The sequence below is a fragment of the Nelumbo nucifera genome, chromosome 6 (assembly GCF_055504915.1).
Source record: "Nelumbo nucifera cultivar China Antique chromosome 6, China Antique-T2T, whole genome shotgun sequence".
Classification (NCBI taxonomy): domain Eukaryota; kingdom Viridiplantae; phylum Streptophyta; class Magnoliopsida; order Proteales; family Nelumbonaceae; genus Nelumbo; species Nelumbo nucifera.
The window spans coordinates 23,726,982-23,743,593 of NC_142654.1; the positions used below are offsets into that span (position 1 = coordinate 23,726,982).

The following is a 16,612-nucleotide window of genomic DNA, read 5'->3' on the forward strand; positions in this document are numbered from 1 at the left end:
TTCTGCAGGTTTCAAATAATTAGAAATTTCTGCAATTGATATGGTATTATTATTTTGTCTAGGTGATACGTGACCCAAGGTTTGAATCTTTATGTGGGAATCTTGATACTGATGGGTAAGACTCTCTCTCTCTCTCTTAGAGGTTTGATCTAAATATGACTTGAGTTATTCTTGCTTACAAGAATTGCTTGTGGTTCTTGTTGAATATGTTAAAAATTGGGAAATTTACAAGTTTATGTGACTTTGGAGTGACAGTTGCTTACAGGCTTACTACCTTAGTGGAAGAGAAAAAGACAACAATAGCAAAACAGAAAAAAAGTGTTGTATTGCATACAATTGCTAATATATATCATAGTTTGTGGGGCCATTTGTTTGCAGTGCAAATTCATAGCAGGTGCAAATTTTGCACCCAGTTTTGTTTTCTATATGTTTGTTTGATGTTATGATTTGCTTGCTGCCTTGTCAAAATTTTCACTTATTTCTTTTTGTCTCTTTTTTTTTTGTAAAAGATAAGGTAATTTTATTAAGATATGAAAATAGGATACACTTAGGCCCCTTTTAATAGAAACTAGGCCCGAAACCTAGATTACACTACAATTCAAGAAGACTTCTAGAGTTCCGATGGGTCCAAACTCACTGGTTTGGAAAACCGTTTACAGATGCAGTCCAAGACACCGCTTGTCAACCCTTTAGGCCACTTTTGTTGGAATTGGGAAGAGAGAGAGAAAATAAGAGGGCAGATTTAAGAGAGAGCTTTTGAGGAGAGTGATCCTGCCTCCCAATGTTAAATATTTGGCTTTCTTTTTGTCTCATTTGCATCCTGTAAATTTCGGATCCCACAGTCTACTGCAAAGTTTGCACCACCTTCCTCCCACTGTCGTTTTTCTCCCGTATGTGAGCCACTTGCACTCCCATACCTTTGTGCTTTTTCCCATATAAAGTGGGTCCACTTGCATTTTTCCATGTATTTGCACTCACCCTGTTTGCATCTCAAACAAACAAAGTTAAACCTGAAGCGAATGTGAGCTATAATCTGCAGTCCTTTCATTTGCATTCCGATGCATTTGCATCAGTACTGCAAACAAATGGGGCCTTAATGTTGCAACAATTTATCAGTACAAATGCACATGATAATTTGGCTAGCTATAAGTAGAAATTACTGATTGCAGATTTAGATGAATTCCTTGTGAAGAGAAACAAGAAGAAGATGAAGAGTTTCAGCAGTAGAGAAGAAAAGAGTATGAAGCCAACTAGAATTGAATTAGATCTGGCCGCCAACCCCTCATTATAATTTATACTTAACTTAAAGAATGAGATATTACAAGAATACCCTTAGTAGGGCGGCTACTAAAGTAGCTAAACAATCACATCTTAAAACATAAACTAATGGGCCTAAAGCCCAACAACTTTCTAACTTAATTACTTAAAATAAGAATAAAAAACAAATGGGCCCAATAGCTAGAAACCGGCCCAACTCAACACTCCCCCTCAAGTTGGGAGTAAATGTCACACATTCCCAACTTGCGTAGATCATGCTCCAGCTTGTTCCATGCACCACCTTTTGTTAGAACATCAGCAAGCTGCAGATCAGAAGCAATGTATGGAAGACAAACTTCCCCATAAGTCACTCTTTCTTTGGTAAAATGTCTATCCACTTCAATGTGCTTAGTTCGGTCATGCTGGACTGGGTTATGGGCAATGTTAATTGCTGCTTGGTTATCACAGTACAACACCATAGGTTCTTCTGCCTATGCACCAATTTCTCCTAATAGGGAACAAATCCAGAGAAGTTCTGAAACTCCATGTGCCATGGCCTTGTATTCAGCTTCAACACTTGATCTTGTCACCACTGATTGTTTCTTACTCTTCCACGAGACAAGGTTACCCCTAACAAGGGTGCATACTCCTGAAGTGGATCTCCTGTCATCAAGGCATCCTGCCCAATCTGCATCTGTATAAGCCTTTAGTTTCAACTGTCCATGATCAATAAACAATATGCCTCTGCCCAGGTGTCCCTTTAGATAAGCAAGAATCCTGTCAACAGCCTTCCAATGCTGGACTCGTGGAGCATGCATGTATTGACTTACCACACTTACTGTATAGGAAATGTCTGGTCTTGTCATACACAAGTATAGCAGCCGACCCACAAGTCTCTGATATCTCCAAATGTCCTTTACTAGCTCACCTTCTGATGCATTGATTCTGTGGTTCTGATCAATATGTGTACTGATTGCCTTCGCTCCAAGCTTCCCTGTTTCTTGAAGAAGATCCAAGACATACTTCCTCTAAGAGATAAAAATTCCATGTTTTGATCTTGTAACTTCAATGCCTAAGAAGTACCTCAGTTCTCCAAGATTTTTAATTTCAATTTCTTTATGTAGATTTTTTTTTCAGACAAAATCAATCTCACCTAGGTCATTCCCTGTGACAACAATATCATCCACATAAACAATTAGGACTGACACCAAAGATCCCCTTCGCTTCACAAACAAGGTATGATTGGATTGAGTTTTTACTTTATATATGCTTTTTTAAGTCATTTTATTGGTTCTGTGCTAATTAGCAATCATGTACACTAACTATTAACACTATAAATCATTCAAATGAGTACAAATTTCATATAAAAAGCTAAAAATATAAAATATTATCAATAAAAAGGAGTCTAAACCAACTAGGCAAGGCAACTACACTAAAAAACTAAACTAATAAAGTAATAAATAGTTAAATACTAAAAAAATTTAAACTCACTGAGTCAAAGACATATCTTTGACTTTGAAGTGAATGTTGAGCATTGTCCTTCTTGAGTGCTCTCTTTTCTCATTTTTCCTTTAACACACACACACATACAAATCATTAATAAATTAAACAAAAAGCATTGTAAATTTATAATAAATGAACAAATAATAAAAGGAATCAAATCAAACACATAAGACATACCTTGATTGAAATTTATCTATTCCAGGCATTTAAAGGAAGTAGATAAGAAGTAGGAACCAAATCAAGCAATGAATAAAACCATAACAAAAAATAAATATGGCACTTATCCAATTCTCCAAAATCTCCACAAAAGGATTAAGGATAAATTAACAAAGCATGAAGTTTATAGATGATTAATAAAGAAAAGTATCTAGCTAATTCTAGTAGCTAGGTAATAAGAGCCCGCAATCCCTCCAATAAATCCACCAACATCATCAACAGCACAATCAGCATCATCCGCATCCTCATCGTCTTCATCTTCCCCATCAAGCTCTCCGACTTCATCTTCATCTTCTTCTTCTTCTTCTTGCACACCACTCTTTCCTTTGTCTTGTCCCCTACCATCACCTCTTCCACGACCACATCTACCTCCACTTCTATTTGCACGTGTATACACCGTATATGCACTTCTCCTCGGCCTATTTGCATTCTCAACAACTTCAGCTGCTCCTATTGCTTCATCAACTTCATTCCATGTGAGATCACCACCTTCATGAACGAGCTCATTTGATGGGTCTCTTCCAGTCAACCATTCACTACTCTCATCAACATCATTGAAGCAAATGGGATCAAATTGTCGATTTGCACATCTTGTCAAGAACCTCTCACAAAGACGTTGATTTTATTGAACAAAGACAAGATCATTAAGCCTCTTATGATCAAGTTTGTTCCTCTTCTTGGTATGAATCTACATTCATAATTCACAATAAACAAAAATAAGAAGATTATAAAAAAAAAACATTTTAACTTTTATAATCGAATTTCATAAATCAATTAAAAATAATATTAAAATTACTTACATGCTCAAAGGTGCTTCAGTTACGCTCACAGGCAGAAGACGTGCACGTAAGACCTAATATGCGTATGCAATATGCCTAAGGTCTAGTGTGCAATGTCCATAAGTATGCCACCGATCAACTACAAAGAACAATTTACAAATAAAGAAAAATTTAAATTAGAGAATACAAATTCAAAGATAGCAATACAAAAAATTAACAAAAATAAGATTATAGAGGTAATGAGTTAAATCTTATTTGGTTGTTTTGTTTCTCGTTGTCTAATTGCCATTTTCTTAGAAAATGCACCGTGGGCATGCTTATATTCTTCCATTTGATGGGAGATCTTATCTAATTTCAATGTCACTCACCATCCTCTCAATACAATCTATAAAGCCCATTTCAAACTTCCCAATTGATGCTTCATCTCCAGCTTTTGCTTTATAAAAGAGGGCTGGATTGAGGAAGAAACCGACAAGATGCAAAGGATGTTGCATCATATTATTCCAACACTTGTCAAAAATTTCCAGAATGGGCTTATATTCTCTTTCTTTCTCACCAAAATTTGTTTTGATCTTTTCCCTTGCCCGTTCCATTGCAAAGTGGAAGTACCCCATTGCAGGTTTTTCATCACCATCATCCAACTGTAAGACCTCCACAATTGGTTGGGAAGCTAAGAGGGCAATCCTTACATTTTTCCAAAATGCAACTGAAAGAATAGTGCTTGAGACTCTTAAACCCTCTGGTTTGTTTGCCCATTTACTTATATTCCACACATCACTAACAAATAAAGAACACAATGGCTCTTTGAAAGTGAACAAACTTTGCAAAGTAAGAAATGATGTGGCAAACCTTGTAACAACACATCTAACAAGATCCCTCCCTTGTGTTTTGTCCCTCATATAAGCAAGGAGAAGAGGATGTCTGTAGATAAAGGACGTCTCATGCCTTGGCTTGGCAATGCAATTCTTGATAGACTTCAACCCTCCATTATCCTCCAACATGAGGTCCAAACAATGAGCAGTGCAAGGTGTCCAAAATAAATTCTTTCTCTTTATCTTCAGAAGGTCTTTTGCAGCAATATAAGTAGAGTGGTTATCAGTAACCACTTGCACCACATGTTCTTCTCCTATTTCCTCAACAACCTTATCAATCAATTTATACAAATAAGTTGCATTGTGGATTTCATTGGAGGCATCAACTGATTTCATGAAGAAAGTACCTTCAGGAGAATTTATCAAAAAGTTTATCAAACTTCTTTGCGTCTTACCTGTCCATCCATCAGACATAATAGTGCAGCCATAAGTTCTCCTAGAGGCCTCATTCTCTTTGTAAAGCAATTTTGTTCTCTCAACCTCCCCTGTCAAGAGTGGCTCTCTCAATTCATGGTAACTTGGAGGTTTGTACCCAAACCCAAACTGTGCAATTGCTTCTACTATAATCTCAAAACTCTTCAACTTTACTGTGTTGAAGGGTATTCCGGCTTGATAAAACCATTTTGCAACATATTCATTCACCTTTTACCTTTCTTCCTTTTCAACCGGCTTTCTATGCTTGTTTGTAGTTTGCACCAATTGCTTTGCCTCTACCACTTCTTTTGGGCTTGGCCTCACAAAAGCATCCATGGGTCCTCTAACATTTTCCTTATTTTTTTGTGAAAACATGGGGTTTAATGGTGGATGGGCACTCCTACCAGTTGAAATGGGGCCTCCTTCTTCGTAGGTTGGTTACTTTCATGGTGAGGTTCTCTCTCACAAACCATTTGCTCCCATGTCCCATAACTGTCCTCCACTACAAAATCACTTAACGACTTCTTCCTCTTATTTTTGCACATGCATTCTTGCATCTCCTTTGCAGTAGTCATTGTGGTTTTTGGACACTTGGTAACATCCCCAAATCCTCCAGTTAAATGCTGTTTTATTCTTTTAATTCCTCCTTTGACAATCTTTCCACACAACGAGCATGTAATAACATTTTTGTCCTCTAAATCACGCCAATATGCATACTTCCATGCTGACTCTTTTGACTGGGCCTTATTCTTAGTACCAGATCCAGAAGTGTTTTGATTTGTGTCGTTTGCCATTATCTAATGAAAATAAAAACAAATAAGCATTCAGCAATGACATATCAGTAATGAATCAATGACATAATCAGCAATGACATATCGGTAATTAATAAATTAATAAAAACAAAAACAAACTAACAAAGCAAGCAAATTTCAGCCAAACAACAATTCAGTTATTCAGTTAGAACTTAAAAATAGAAATTAAGTAAAAATTTAAAGGCTAAAGCAAGCAATTAAGCAAATTTCAGGTCAGCTATATAATCAAATAATCAGTCATATAATCATTAATCAAATATCAAATTTTCAGTTCAGCTTCAGCCATACAATCATGAAGAAGAATAGTTCAGCCATATAATCAATTAAAATACAGAACTTAAAAAAACATTTGATTCAATTCAGCCTTACAATCACTGAATCAGCCATAAAACGTTTGAATGAGAAGAATCAGCCATTGATTCAAGACATTTAATTCAGCCATAAAAAAAAAAAAAACTTTTGATTCAATTCAGCCATACAATCACGGAATCAGCCATAAAAAAATTGAATGAGAGGAAGAAGCAGCCATAACCATTTAATTCAAGTTTCAGATTCAAGACATTTAATTCAGCCATGTAATTATATATATATATATATATATATATATATATATATTAGTGATATAAAAAAAAATTGAATGAGAAGAAGAAGTAGCCATAACCATTTGATTCAAGTTTCAGATTCAAGAGTAAAGACATTTAATTCAGTTATTCGGCCATAAAAAATCAGCCACATAATTATATATATTAATGATATAAAAAAATTGACTGAGAATAAGAAGAATTTAAGAAGAGATTAGAGAAGAGATTAAAAACTGAGATGATTCATGACTACAAGTATGAAACTGTGAATGATTGAAGGGAGGAGAAGAGTAGGGTGGAGCCCCTGTTTTTTTTTTTAAAAAAAAGGGTGGGCTGACGACTGAGAGAATGAGAGACCGAGAGTGACTGATTGAGAACACCACTCATGAAGTGGGTAGAAGAAGAAGAAGAAGAAGAAGTATAGGGGCGGAGCCCCTGTTTTTTTGAAAAAAAAAAAGAAAAGAAAAGGACTGGAGAGCCCCTGTTTTTTCGATTGAACTGATATCTGAGGAGGAGGAGCAGAAGAAGAAGAAGAAAGGAAGGACTGGCGGAGCCTCTGTTTTTTGAAAAAAAAAAAGTACAAAATGCTGAAACTCTGAAATCTTAAGAAGAAGAAGAACCTGCTCGAACTAAGGTGTGAGTGCGACTGAGCTGGGCTGCTCGAGCTTCCACAGTTCGCCTGTTTGGTTCTCCTCCCTCTCTAGTTGAACTCGAACCAAAACCCTTCTCAAAGAAAGAAAATAGAAATTAATCTTTGCCTATAAACTATTCTATAGATGTCTTAATACTAAACTGATACAGTGTAACAGGTTTATTTTAAAGGAATACATCAACCAATGAAATATTAAACTAATAAATTAAAAAAAAAATAATTATTTTAGATACATTAGGCGTCCTTCTAGTGCAAAAAACATATGGCGTTTGGGTGAGGCGACCTTCAAAAACCGCCTAGTCACCTAGACGTCGCCTTGACAACTATGCTAACTGTAGCCCTAAATAGGACAAAGGCCAAGTAGAAATGGAGCACTGAAGACAATCTGCAATAGCCTCAACCCCCTCAAAGTCTAGATTGATTCCAGCAATGCAGTTCTTTTCTAAATTGATTTTCAAATTGGACACTCCTTCAAAGGCTTTAATCAATTCTTTCAAGTTTCCCACCTTCTCACTAAAACCACCACCACAAATGATCATCAAGTCATCCGCAAACTACAAATGAGTTACTGGAATTTGGTTTGCGCCTATTCTCCATTCCATTATCACATCATCCCTATTAGTCCTTGTGATAATTCGACTGAACACATCAACTACCAAGGTAAAGAGAAAAGGTGAAAGTGGATCCCCTTGTCTAATATCCCTACTAGCTGGTGGAAAAAAAAATCCCTTGCCACCCCATTTACTAAGATGGAGTAGTGACAAGAGCTTACACCACCAAACATCCAACCACACCATCTTTCCTCGAACCCACACTTTTTGAAAACCTCTACTAGGAACTGCCAGTCCACCAAATCATTGGCTTTCTCAAGATCGAGCCTACATACAAAGCCTCTTTGTTTAAACCTCTTCATCTTCTCCACACATTCGTTGGCAGCTATGATTTGATCAATTATCTGTCGTCCTTGGATGATTGCCCATTGGGCTTGACTAATAATGGAGGGAAGGATTTCTTTAATCCTCAAAGACAGCACCTTTGGTAAGATTTTATAGATACTAGTCACCAAACTAATTGGCCTGAAGTCTTTAGGATGGATGGCATCAGATTTCTTTGGAATTAGAGCCAAGAAAGTAGTGTTAATGCCTCGACTAACTTTATGCTTATTGTAAACTCATTAAAAACCTCACAAAGATCATTTTTTATCACATCCCAACAATCTTGGTAAAAAGGCCATTGTAAAACCATATGGGCCTGGAACTTTGGATCTATCCATTAAGAACACCGCCTTTCTAATCTCTTCCTCCTCGAAGATTCTTTCTAGCCACCTAACTTGATCTTCATTCAGACTTGATCCCTTCCAATTCCAACCTCTCATCCAAGGTCCTTCTATAAGTCGATTTAAGGTGATCCACAAACTTCCTAGCAATATCTTCCTGATTAGTGAAAACCTCCCCCCTACCTCTAGCTTAGACACAAAGTTCTTCCTCCTCCCATTTGCCACATCATGAAAAAACTTTGTATTTCCATCACCTTCCTTGATCCGCTTATGCCTCGATTTCTGCCTCCAACTTATTTCTTCTCTCAATAAAACCTCTTCGAAATCCTTCTTCAATTGTTTCCTCATGTCTTTGTCACCCTCCTCCAATCTAGCTTGAGCTTTTCTTTCATCCAGCTCTTCTATCCTAGAGATTAGATTCACTTTTTGCTCCTCAATTCTTCCAAAGTGATCCCTATTCCATTCTTTTATTTTGGATCTCAGCCTCTGCAGTTTCTTATGAAATCTTACTTTACCCATTTCCATCTTGTCCCCCTCAATTCCTCATTCCACCATAATTTAACTTTATTCCCAAAGTCCATGTGGGTTAGCCACATGTTCTCAAAACTAAACATCCTAAGTCCACCTGTAAAATCTTCCACACCTATTCTTATAGGACAGTGATCGGAGGTTACCCTAAGCTAAGCTCTAGACACCAAGTTTCCCCAATAGTTATCCCAATCAACATTAAAAATAAACCTGTCCAACTTCGACTACAAGGAAGTTTCCTGTAGGTTAGACCAAGTAAATCTAGCTTGTAACAATGGAATTTCCTTTAACTCACAATCAGCAATAAAGCTATTAAACTCTCTCATGCTAGTTGTGATGGTTTGTTGGGAGTTATTAGTTTCTTCGGAAAAACGTATTACATTGAAGTCCCCTCCCAAACACCATGTCATTCCTTTCTCATAGACCCTGAATTCCTTTCTCATAGTCCCTTCCCATGACCCTGAATTGCATACAACTCTTCCCACATGTCATTCCTTTCTCTATAGTTATTAGGACCCATAGATATTGGTTAACACCCAAGTGAAGTCATCCTCTACATTCTTGAATTTGATGGAAACCAAGAACCTCCCTATTAACTCCACTGCTTCTACTACATCCTCCTTCTATAATGTGACAATCCCTCCCGAGGCTCCCCAAGAAGGGACTGAGGTCCACCTTACTCCTCTTGACCTCCACACACTCCTTTTGATAGGTGATATTTACCTCTCTGCACTCGTGTTAAAACTTTCTTCCATTTAGATGTTGGTTGTGAATTGCAAAATTCCCTTATAGCCTCAAAATTGTCAAGGGCACCAAACGGGAAAAACTGGAAAAAAAAAACATTATTATCCAAATAAGAAGATAAAGAATAAAAGATATGAAACATTTTGGCAGGTACTTTCCAAGAGGCAATTCAATATCAAATTATTTGATGGGTGTATATATATATCTTGTGAAGGGCTAACAACAGGGACTAACCCATCACCCAACCCAGGTGTAGGTGGGATTCGATCCCAAGTCTCCACTACGACCAGCAGGAGACCTTACCAACCAGCTGGTTGGTACCTTGCTATTTGATGGGTAATATTTACCTATTGCATTTGATGTGGATTCTGAACTGGAAAATTCTGTTATAGCCGTCTCATCAAAATTGTCAAGGGCACCAGACAAGGAAGAAGACTTCCATCTGCAAAGTACATATGATACCTGATACTCGAATAAGAATGCCGTATTGTATTGGATACTTCAATTTGTAGTGTAAATTTCATATTCATCACCATATCCAGCCGTGCCTGTGCCCTAGAGAAGACTTATGGTCATGTTAATTGGGCTTTTTTTTGAAAGTGAAAAAAAAATCATTAGAAAAGAAAAAAGCTACAACCTATCCAGGTGTTAAGGCAACACCGACCTGCCAGGAAATCTGGCCAACTAACTCAATTATAAAACAAACAAAACAACACCAGATTACACTTTTGAAACCCCAACACTTCCCCAAGCTTATCCACAATGACTTCTTTGGCTAGATGGCAATAATCTGGAACTAGAGCCCAGCAAACAGGAGGTTTGTTGACAGCCGCCACTATCCTCACCAAAATCAAAGCTTTGGTTCCGAAAATTTTTCTACTTCTTTCCTTCCAAAAATTCCAACATCTTGCAGATGGTATGCAGCTCTCCAAATGAGCCCTGCTTTCTTGTTTCTACTGTTCATCTTCTTTCCTCTCTCTCAAGCCCCTATTATCAAGAAGATATCGACTTCATCTTCAAAGTCAGCCCCCAACTCCCACCTCTACCCTTCCTGCAATTTCCCTCTACTCTTTTATCAACTATTTCCTTCCCCCCACGCTTCTCCTCCTTCCTAGACTACATACTGGCTCGAATGCGATTTGGGTCCAAGTGGAGAAATTGGAGGAATGGTCTGCGTGACCACACCCAGGTTTTCTGTTCTAATTAATGGATCCACTAAAGGGAATTTTAAAAGTTCAAGAGGGTTAGACAAGGTGGCAGATCGGGCTTCTGAAGTGGGATGCTTAGAGGGTTTCGAAATTAGAAGTAATGGCACTGAGATTGCTCTTTTACAGTTTGCAGATGGTACATTATTTTTTCTGCAGTGCTTCTTTGGATCAGGTGCTCAATTTAAAGTACTTATTATATTGATTTGAGGTTGTTTCAACTTTCAGGTTTAAGAGTAATCTTGGCTGAAAGCGAAATGATGGCAGTTAGAGCGGTAGAGAATGCATATGAGTTGGTTGATCTACTGGTCTGCAAAGTGGGCTGTCTACCCTCTAAATAATTGTGCTTGCCACTAGGGGCCAAGTGTTCTTTGAAATCTGGAACCCAGTGTGCTGGCTAGCCTTCCAGCCTACTATATGTCCATATTCCCGATTCCTTACTGAGATGACAGAACAGATTGAAGAAAGAACGAGAGGTTTTTTGTGGATTGGATAGAATGAGAGATTTTAGTGGATTGGGATCAGGTTTGTAAACCTGTATCTCATGGAGGGTTGGGCATCAGGAGAGAAACTCTTTAATAAGGCACTCTTGGTCAGATTGTTTTGGAGATTTTCTACAGAACCCAGCAATCTTTGGAGGAAGGTTATAGTGGAGAAGTATGGACTATGGAATAAGCAGCAGTGGAAAGGCGTCTCAAAACCTTTTAGCAGCAAGGAGCAGTTTTGGTTGGATCCTTGGTGTGGCGAAATGGAACTGAGTCCACTAAAAGACAGATTTCTGACCTTGTTTAGTATAGCTGATAACAAATTGGCCTGGGTGGCTGAGACCTATGAGGTGACTGGAAACATGGTCTTTTGGAATCCTTCATTTGGAAGAGGTTTCAATGATTGGGAGCTCGATCTGGTTGCTGACACCTTAGCTTTACTACAGACCCAGCAACTAAACTAACAATCTCAAGACTCAAGATGTTAGAAGTGGACACATTCAGGGGGATTTTCAGGTAAATTTTTCTACAAGGGTCTAGTTGGAGATCCAAGGGATCATTCCCTAGCTCGACTGTTTGGGGATCTATTACACCTTCAAAAATGATAATTTTCACTTGGGTGGTAATCCTGGGGAAGTGCTTGACCAAGGAAATGTTTCTGAAAAAGTGTTTTATTGTTATGTGTGATTTGCAATAGAGAAGAAGAGCCAATTAGCCGCCTGTTCTTGCATTGCAGGTTTAGTACAGTAGTTTGGCTTCATTTTACAACGGCACTAAATCTGCACTGGTGCTTTCCTTTTTCAGTTGGAGATCTTTTACGGGACTGGGGCATCTTGGGTATGTCCAGAAAAGGGAAAGTCTGCTGGTCAGCAATTCCTACAGTGGTTATGTGGGCCATTTGGTTTTAAAGAAATTTGAGAATTTTTGAACCAAAAGAATCACCGGAAGCAAGGGTAATGAATAGGGCAGTAGAGGAACCTAGCAGCTGGTCGTCCATACATAATGTATTTTAAAATGATAGACTTTCTTTTTCTTTTTTTTGAGGGTGGATTTTTTTGGGTGTCCCTAATGGTTTACTTGTACAGCATCTCATTGTACTGAGGGCCTTTTTTGTTTTAATGAAATTGTACTTTACCTTTTCAAAAAAAAAATTAAGGAAATCGAAATAATGCCGCACATGACAGAGATTCCATGATTTGCGAAGGAAGCCTCTTTATGGACTGGCCTTGTTGCAATGATTTTTGCATCATTTACTAACTCCTAATGTTATAATGTACAGTGTGCTGCAATTGTTTTGACCCATTATTGTGATGTCATATATTTCTATTATCAATTTAAGCTTCTACCCTCTCCTGAAGTATTTTCTATTATAACTCATGCATTTGTTGTACTTTATTTTTGTTTTTCTTTAATAGGTTTAAGAAGAGATATGGTTTCTTATTCGAGACTCAACTTCCTGCTGAGAGACAGGTATTTTCCTGCAAGTCACGGAATAGATATTATTTTAGAATTGTGCCTAATATTGATGAAGTGGTCAACTTTGGCTTTTTATAGGAATTACAGAAGTTGATAAAGAAATCGAAGGATCCCGAAGTGATTGTTGAAGTAAAGAACCATATTTCTTGGATTGTAAGTGGTTCAACCATGGAAAGAACTAGTCTACTAAGGCCATGTTTAGGAGTGCTTGAGTTAAAAATAAGTGCTTCAAAACACGTGCTTATTTGAATAAGCACTTAAATAAGCATTTGTGACTATTTTGTCCTTCATTTTCTTTCAAACTTTCAAAATATACCCTTTGAAAGCACTTTCGTTAAATTAGTTTTATAAAAACACTTTTATGTAAGTACTTTTGTGAAAGTACTTCTATGAAAAGACTTTTATGAAAGCACTTTATTAAAGTACTTTTACAAAAGCATTTTTATAAAAGTGCTTTCATAAAAGTACTTTTGTAAAAGTGCTTTCATAAAGGCACTTTTAGGAAAAATTTTATAAAAGTACTTTTATAAAATTTAACTAGGGATAATTTTATAAGTGGTATTTTAAAATTCAACTAGGGATAGTTTTGGAAGAAAAATTTTGAATAAGTGTTTATTGCATAAACACTTAAAAAACTGGAAATTTGGGCTTAAAAATAAGCCCTTATTTTTAAAATAAGCACTTATTTTGGGCTTATTTTCCAAATACCAATAAGTGCTTAATGGTCCAAATAAGCACCTATTTTTAAGCACTCCCAAACATGGCTTAATTCTGATATTTTATCTGGTGGTATATTTGGTTGTCATTCTAGAAATATGTGGCAAATATTCACTTCACAGATTTTGCATCATGTTATTTTTTTAGGACAAACAACTTAAAGCAGGGCCTTCAAAACGTGCTGATGCTGAGATATTGGCTGAACATAAGAAGAAAGAGAGAGAAGCAGCAAAACATGGAAAACGCCCATTTTATCTCAAGAAATGTAATGTTTGCAAACCCATTCCACCCTTGAGACGTACAAAAAATATGGTCATAAGCCTAACTGAGTTCTGGTTTTGCAGCTGAAATTCGGAAACAGATGCTTATTGAGAAATATAACAATCTTAAGGTATCTGGTTTTAGAAAACTGAAAGTATATTGTATTCTTGTCTGAGAACTGTTTTATGAAGTGAACCATTATTGCTTTTCACTCATTATTATCTTCTATGATCTTCCAGGCAGCTGGCAAGCTTGAATCCTTTATTGAGAAAAGGAGGAGGAAAAATGCCTCGAAGGACCACCGCTATGTGCCATATCGGCGGTCCAACAACAGTGAAAGCAACTGAAGACTCAAAACAGCCCTTGTTATTCATGGAATTCTTTTTTTTTTTTTTTTGGTATTATCATTTTCCCAAAATCAATTTGTGTTTTCCCAGCACATGCTACTAAAAGAATGTAATTATGAATCTCATTTTTCCCTAAATCAATTATGTCTTTTCCGCGATCCTTGCTATATATTGTGGTTGTAAAGAAAGTCTATCCTCATAGAATTTGACTTTCTTTAGTTTGGCTGACGAGAAAACAAAAGGAAAAAAAAAAAGACAAAATAAAGGTAAATTTGCCCTTCTAAATCTTTTATCTCTCGTATAACCGTACGAGGTACAAAAAGCGAGGGAAACAACTGAGTAACGAAACAAATAGGGCTGCAAGTTGGGCCGGATTAGGTCGGGTTGAGGCCAATCCTAGTTTAACCTAAGTTCTAAACCCTAACCCTAACCTGACCTTCAACTCAACCAAACCAACCTTAACCCTAGCCCTAAATAAATTCCTTTAACCATAACCCAACCCAACTTTCTTCTTATCCCTTAAAACCTCGAATAATTTCTCCATTTTAGAATTTAACGCTCACCACATATTAGTCCTATGTTTTATTGATATTTGTTTGTTGACATTTTTTTTTTGTTCTTTTGGTCTAAAATTCAGAAAAACAAGTGACAGAAATGACTAGTTTATTATGAGTTATGACTTTCGGTAGAGTTCTCCTTTTCTATTTAATTTTATTTTTTCAGTTTTCTTTTTCTCAACTAAATACTGGGTTGCTTGGTCTTTTTGGTAAAGAGACAGGGTTACATGGTTAGGAATTGTTATTTTGTATCTCATTTGGGGATCTGGAATTGGAACTGAAATGGTCCATTCTGATTTTAGTTGTTTGGTTGGAAGGAATGGGATTCTTTCATTGGAGGAAATGGTCCTTTCAGCCTCCCCTTTGGAAATGAAAATCTCATTTTTAAAACCCTATATTTCTTTATCCCATGCCAACCTTACGTGGGAGTTATGCGTATCTTATATAATCCGATTCTGATTCCCATTTGAACCAAACTGAGGGGAATAACCCTAATTTCAATTTTAGGGGATTTCGATTTCCAACCGTAAACCAAGTGGATTGTAAATTTGTAATTGCACAAATACTAATCAACTTGCCAAATGGGCAGCGGTGGCCTGGTGGACCTTCCATTTTGAATTCGGTGAATCATGAAGCATGGGCCAAATTACAGAGCACGGTGCACCGTTTGGTGGGGGGCAGGGCAAAGCCCTCTCTAAGCAAGAGGGCCACATCCCACATTGTTCATTGCCTCTGCCATCAACATTTAGGCTGTGAGTCGGTGCTCTTTCAATTCTTAATAATTTCTCATGCCTGTGTGTGATTTTAATAATTTGCGGCAGAAGAAAGAGAATCAGGGAATCGTCTTGATAAGCGTTTTAAGTTTTTAAAGTACATAAGCACATGTTATTTTTTAAGTTATATAGGCTGCTGGGTAAGTAACCCCAAACCCAAAGACAATTGCCATTTTTTGTGTAAACCTATTTAACTTTAAGACTGTTACAAAAAAAAGTAAAGCTCGATTTGGAAAGAGTATAAATACAAATATATACAGTGTAAATACATAGAAAATAATATAAAATATAAAGTTTTGCACGCTACATGTTTGCATTTGTACTCCTTTCAAACTAAGCCTAATGAATGAAGGGAAGCCCAATTGTCCCCAACTTCAAGACTAATATAAAAATAGTAATAACTAAAATGGAGTCCAACTGTCTATATTTGTAAAAAGTATGGTGTAAAGTCTTAAAAGTGGAGGGAATCCCATTGTTTATATTCCAAAACCAAAAGTATTAGACTTTTATTAGCCATGGTTCATTCGGTTCGGGTTGGTTTCGGTATGTCGGATTGTTTATATTTATAGACTGAGACCTACCAAAAGTTTCAAAAAAACCGATCAGATCAGGTTGGATCGGATCGATTTCATTGGTTTTATCAGTTTGGTTCTTCTTGTGAACACCTCTAATATTTATATAAAATCAATAACGTTGGTTTGGATGTTGTATTATGTACTTTCAAATCTCGTGCAAGTTATTAAAAAGTCATTTTATTGGTTATATAAATCATTAAATAAGTTTTAGTTTAATTTATTAATGATATACAATATTCTGATTTTTTTAGTCTAATTTATCTGTAGTATTCAATATCCGGAGTTAGATTTGAGTCTAACCTGAATCCGATAGATAGGGTTTAACTAGGGTTCAAATATCAACAAATTAAATTTGTATCTAAACATATCCATTCAATCCCCATTTGCATATATAAGAGAAGTGCAAAAATCAATCCTCATTTTCTCATTTTTAAGTAATAATTCAACTATGATGCTTGAAAGCATTGTTTTCAAAACCGGATTAGACTGGATGGTCGGACCGGAAAAATTGGGAATCAGTTAGGTGATCGGTTCCGTTTCTCCCCAAAACTGGATTTTCTCAAAAAAACGTTGATTTTGGTT

At 36.7% G+C, this 16,612-nt stretch overlaps 1 protein-coding gene across 4 annotated transcripts in view; it reads left to right on the forward strand.

Moving 5' to 3' along the window:
• The window catches only part of LOC104612707 (rRNA biogenesis RRP36-like protein), a 38,111-nt gene extending 23,828 nt beyond the window's left edge, over positions 1–14,283 (forward strand). For all 4 annotated transcript variants that reach the window (XM_010280248.3, XM_010280249.3, XM_010280247.3 and 1 more), the window contains 6 exons: positions 63–115; positions 12,740–12,794; positions 12,879–12,953; positions 13,665–13,782; positions 13,862–13,908; positions 14,018–14,283. In XM_010280248.3, coding sequence (XP_010278550.1) covers positions 63–115; positions 12,740–12,794; positions 12,879–12,953; positions 13,665–13,782; positions 13,862–13,908; positions 14,018–14,125 — 456 coding nt within the window. In that variant the 3' untranslated portion in view covers positions 14,126–14,283. The remainder of the gene's footprint in view (positions 1–62; positions 116–12,739; positions 12,795–12,878; positions 12,954–13,664; positions 13,783–13,861; positions 13,909–14,017) is intronic.
• Positions 14,284–16,612: the final 2,329 nt, after the last annotated feature.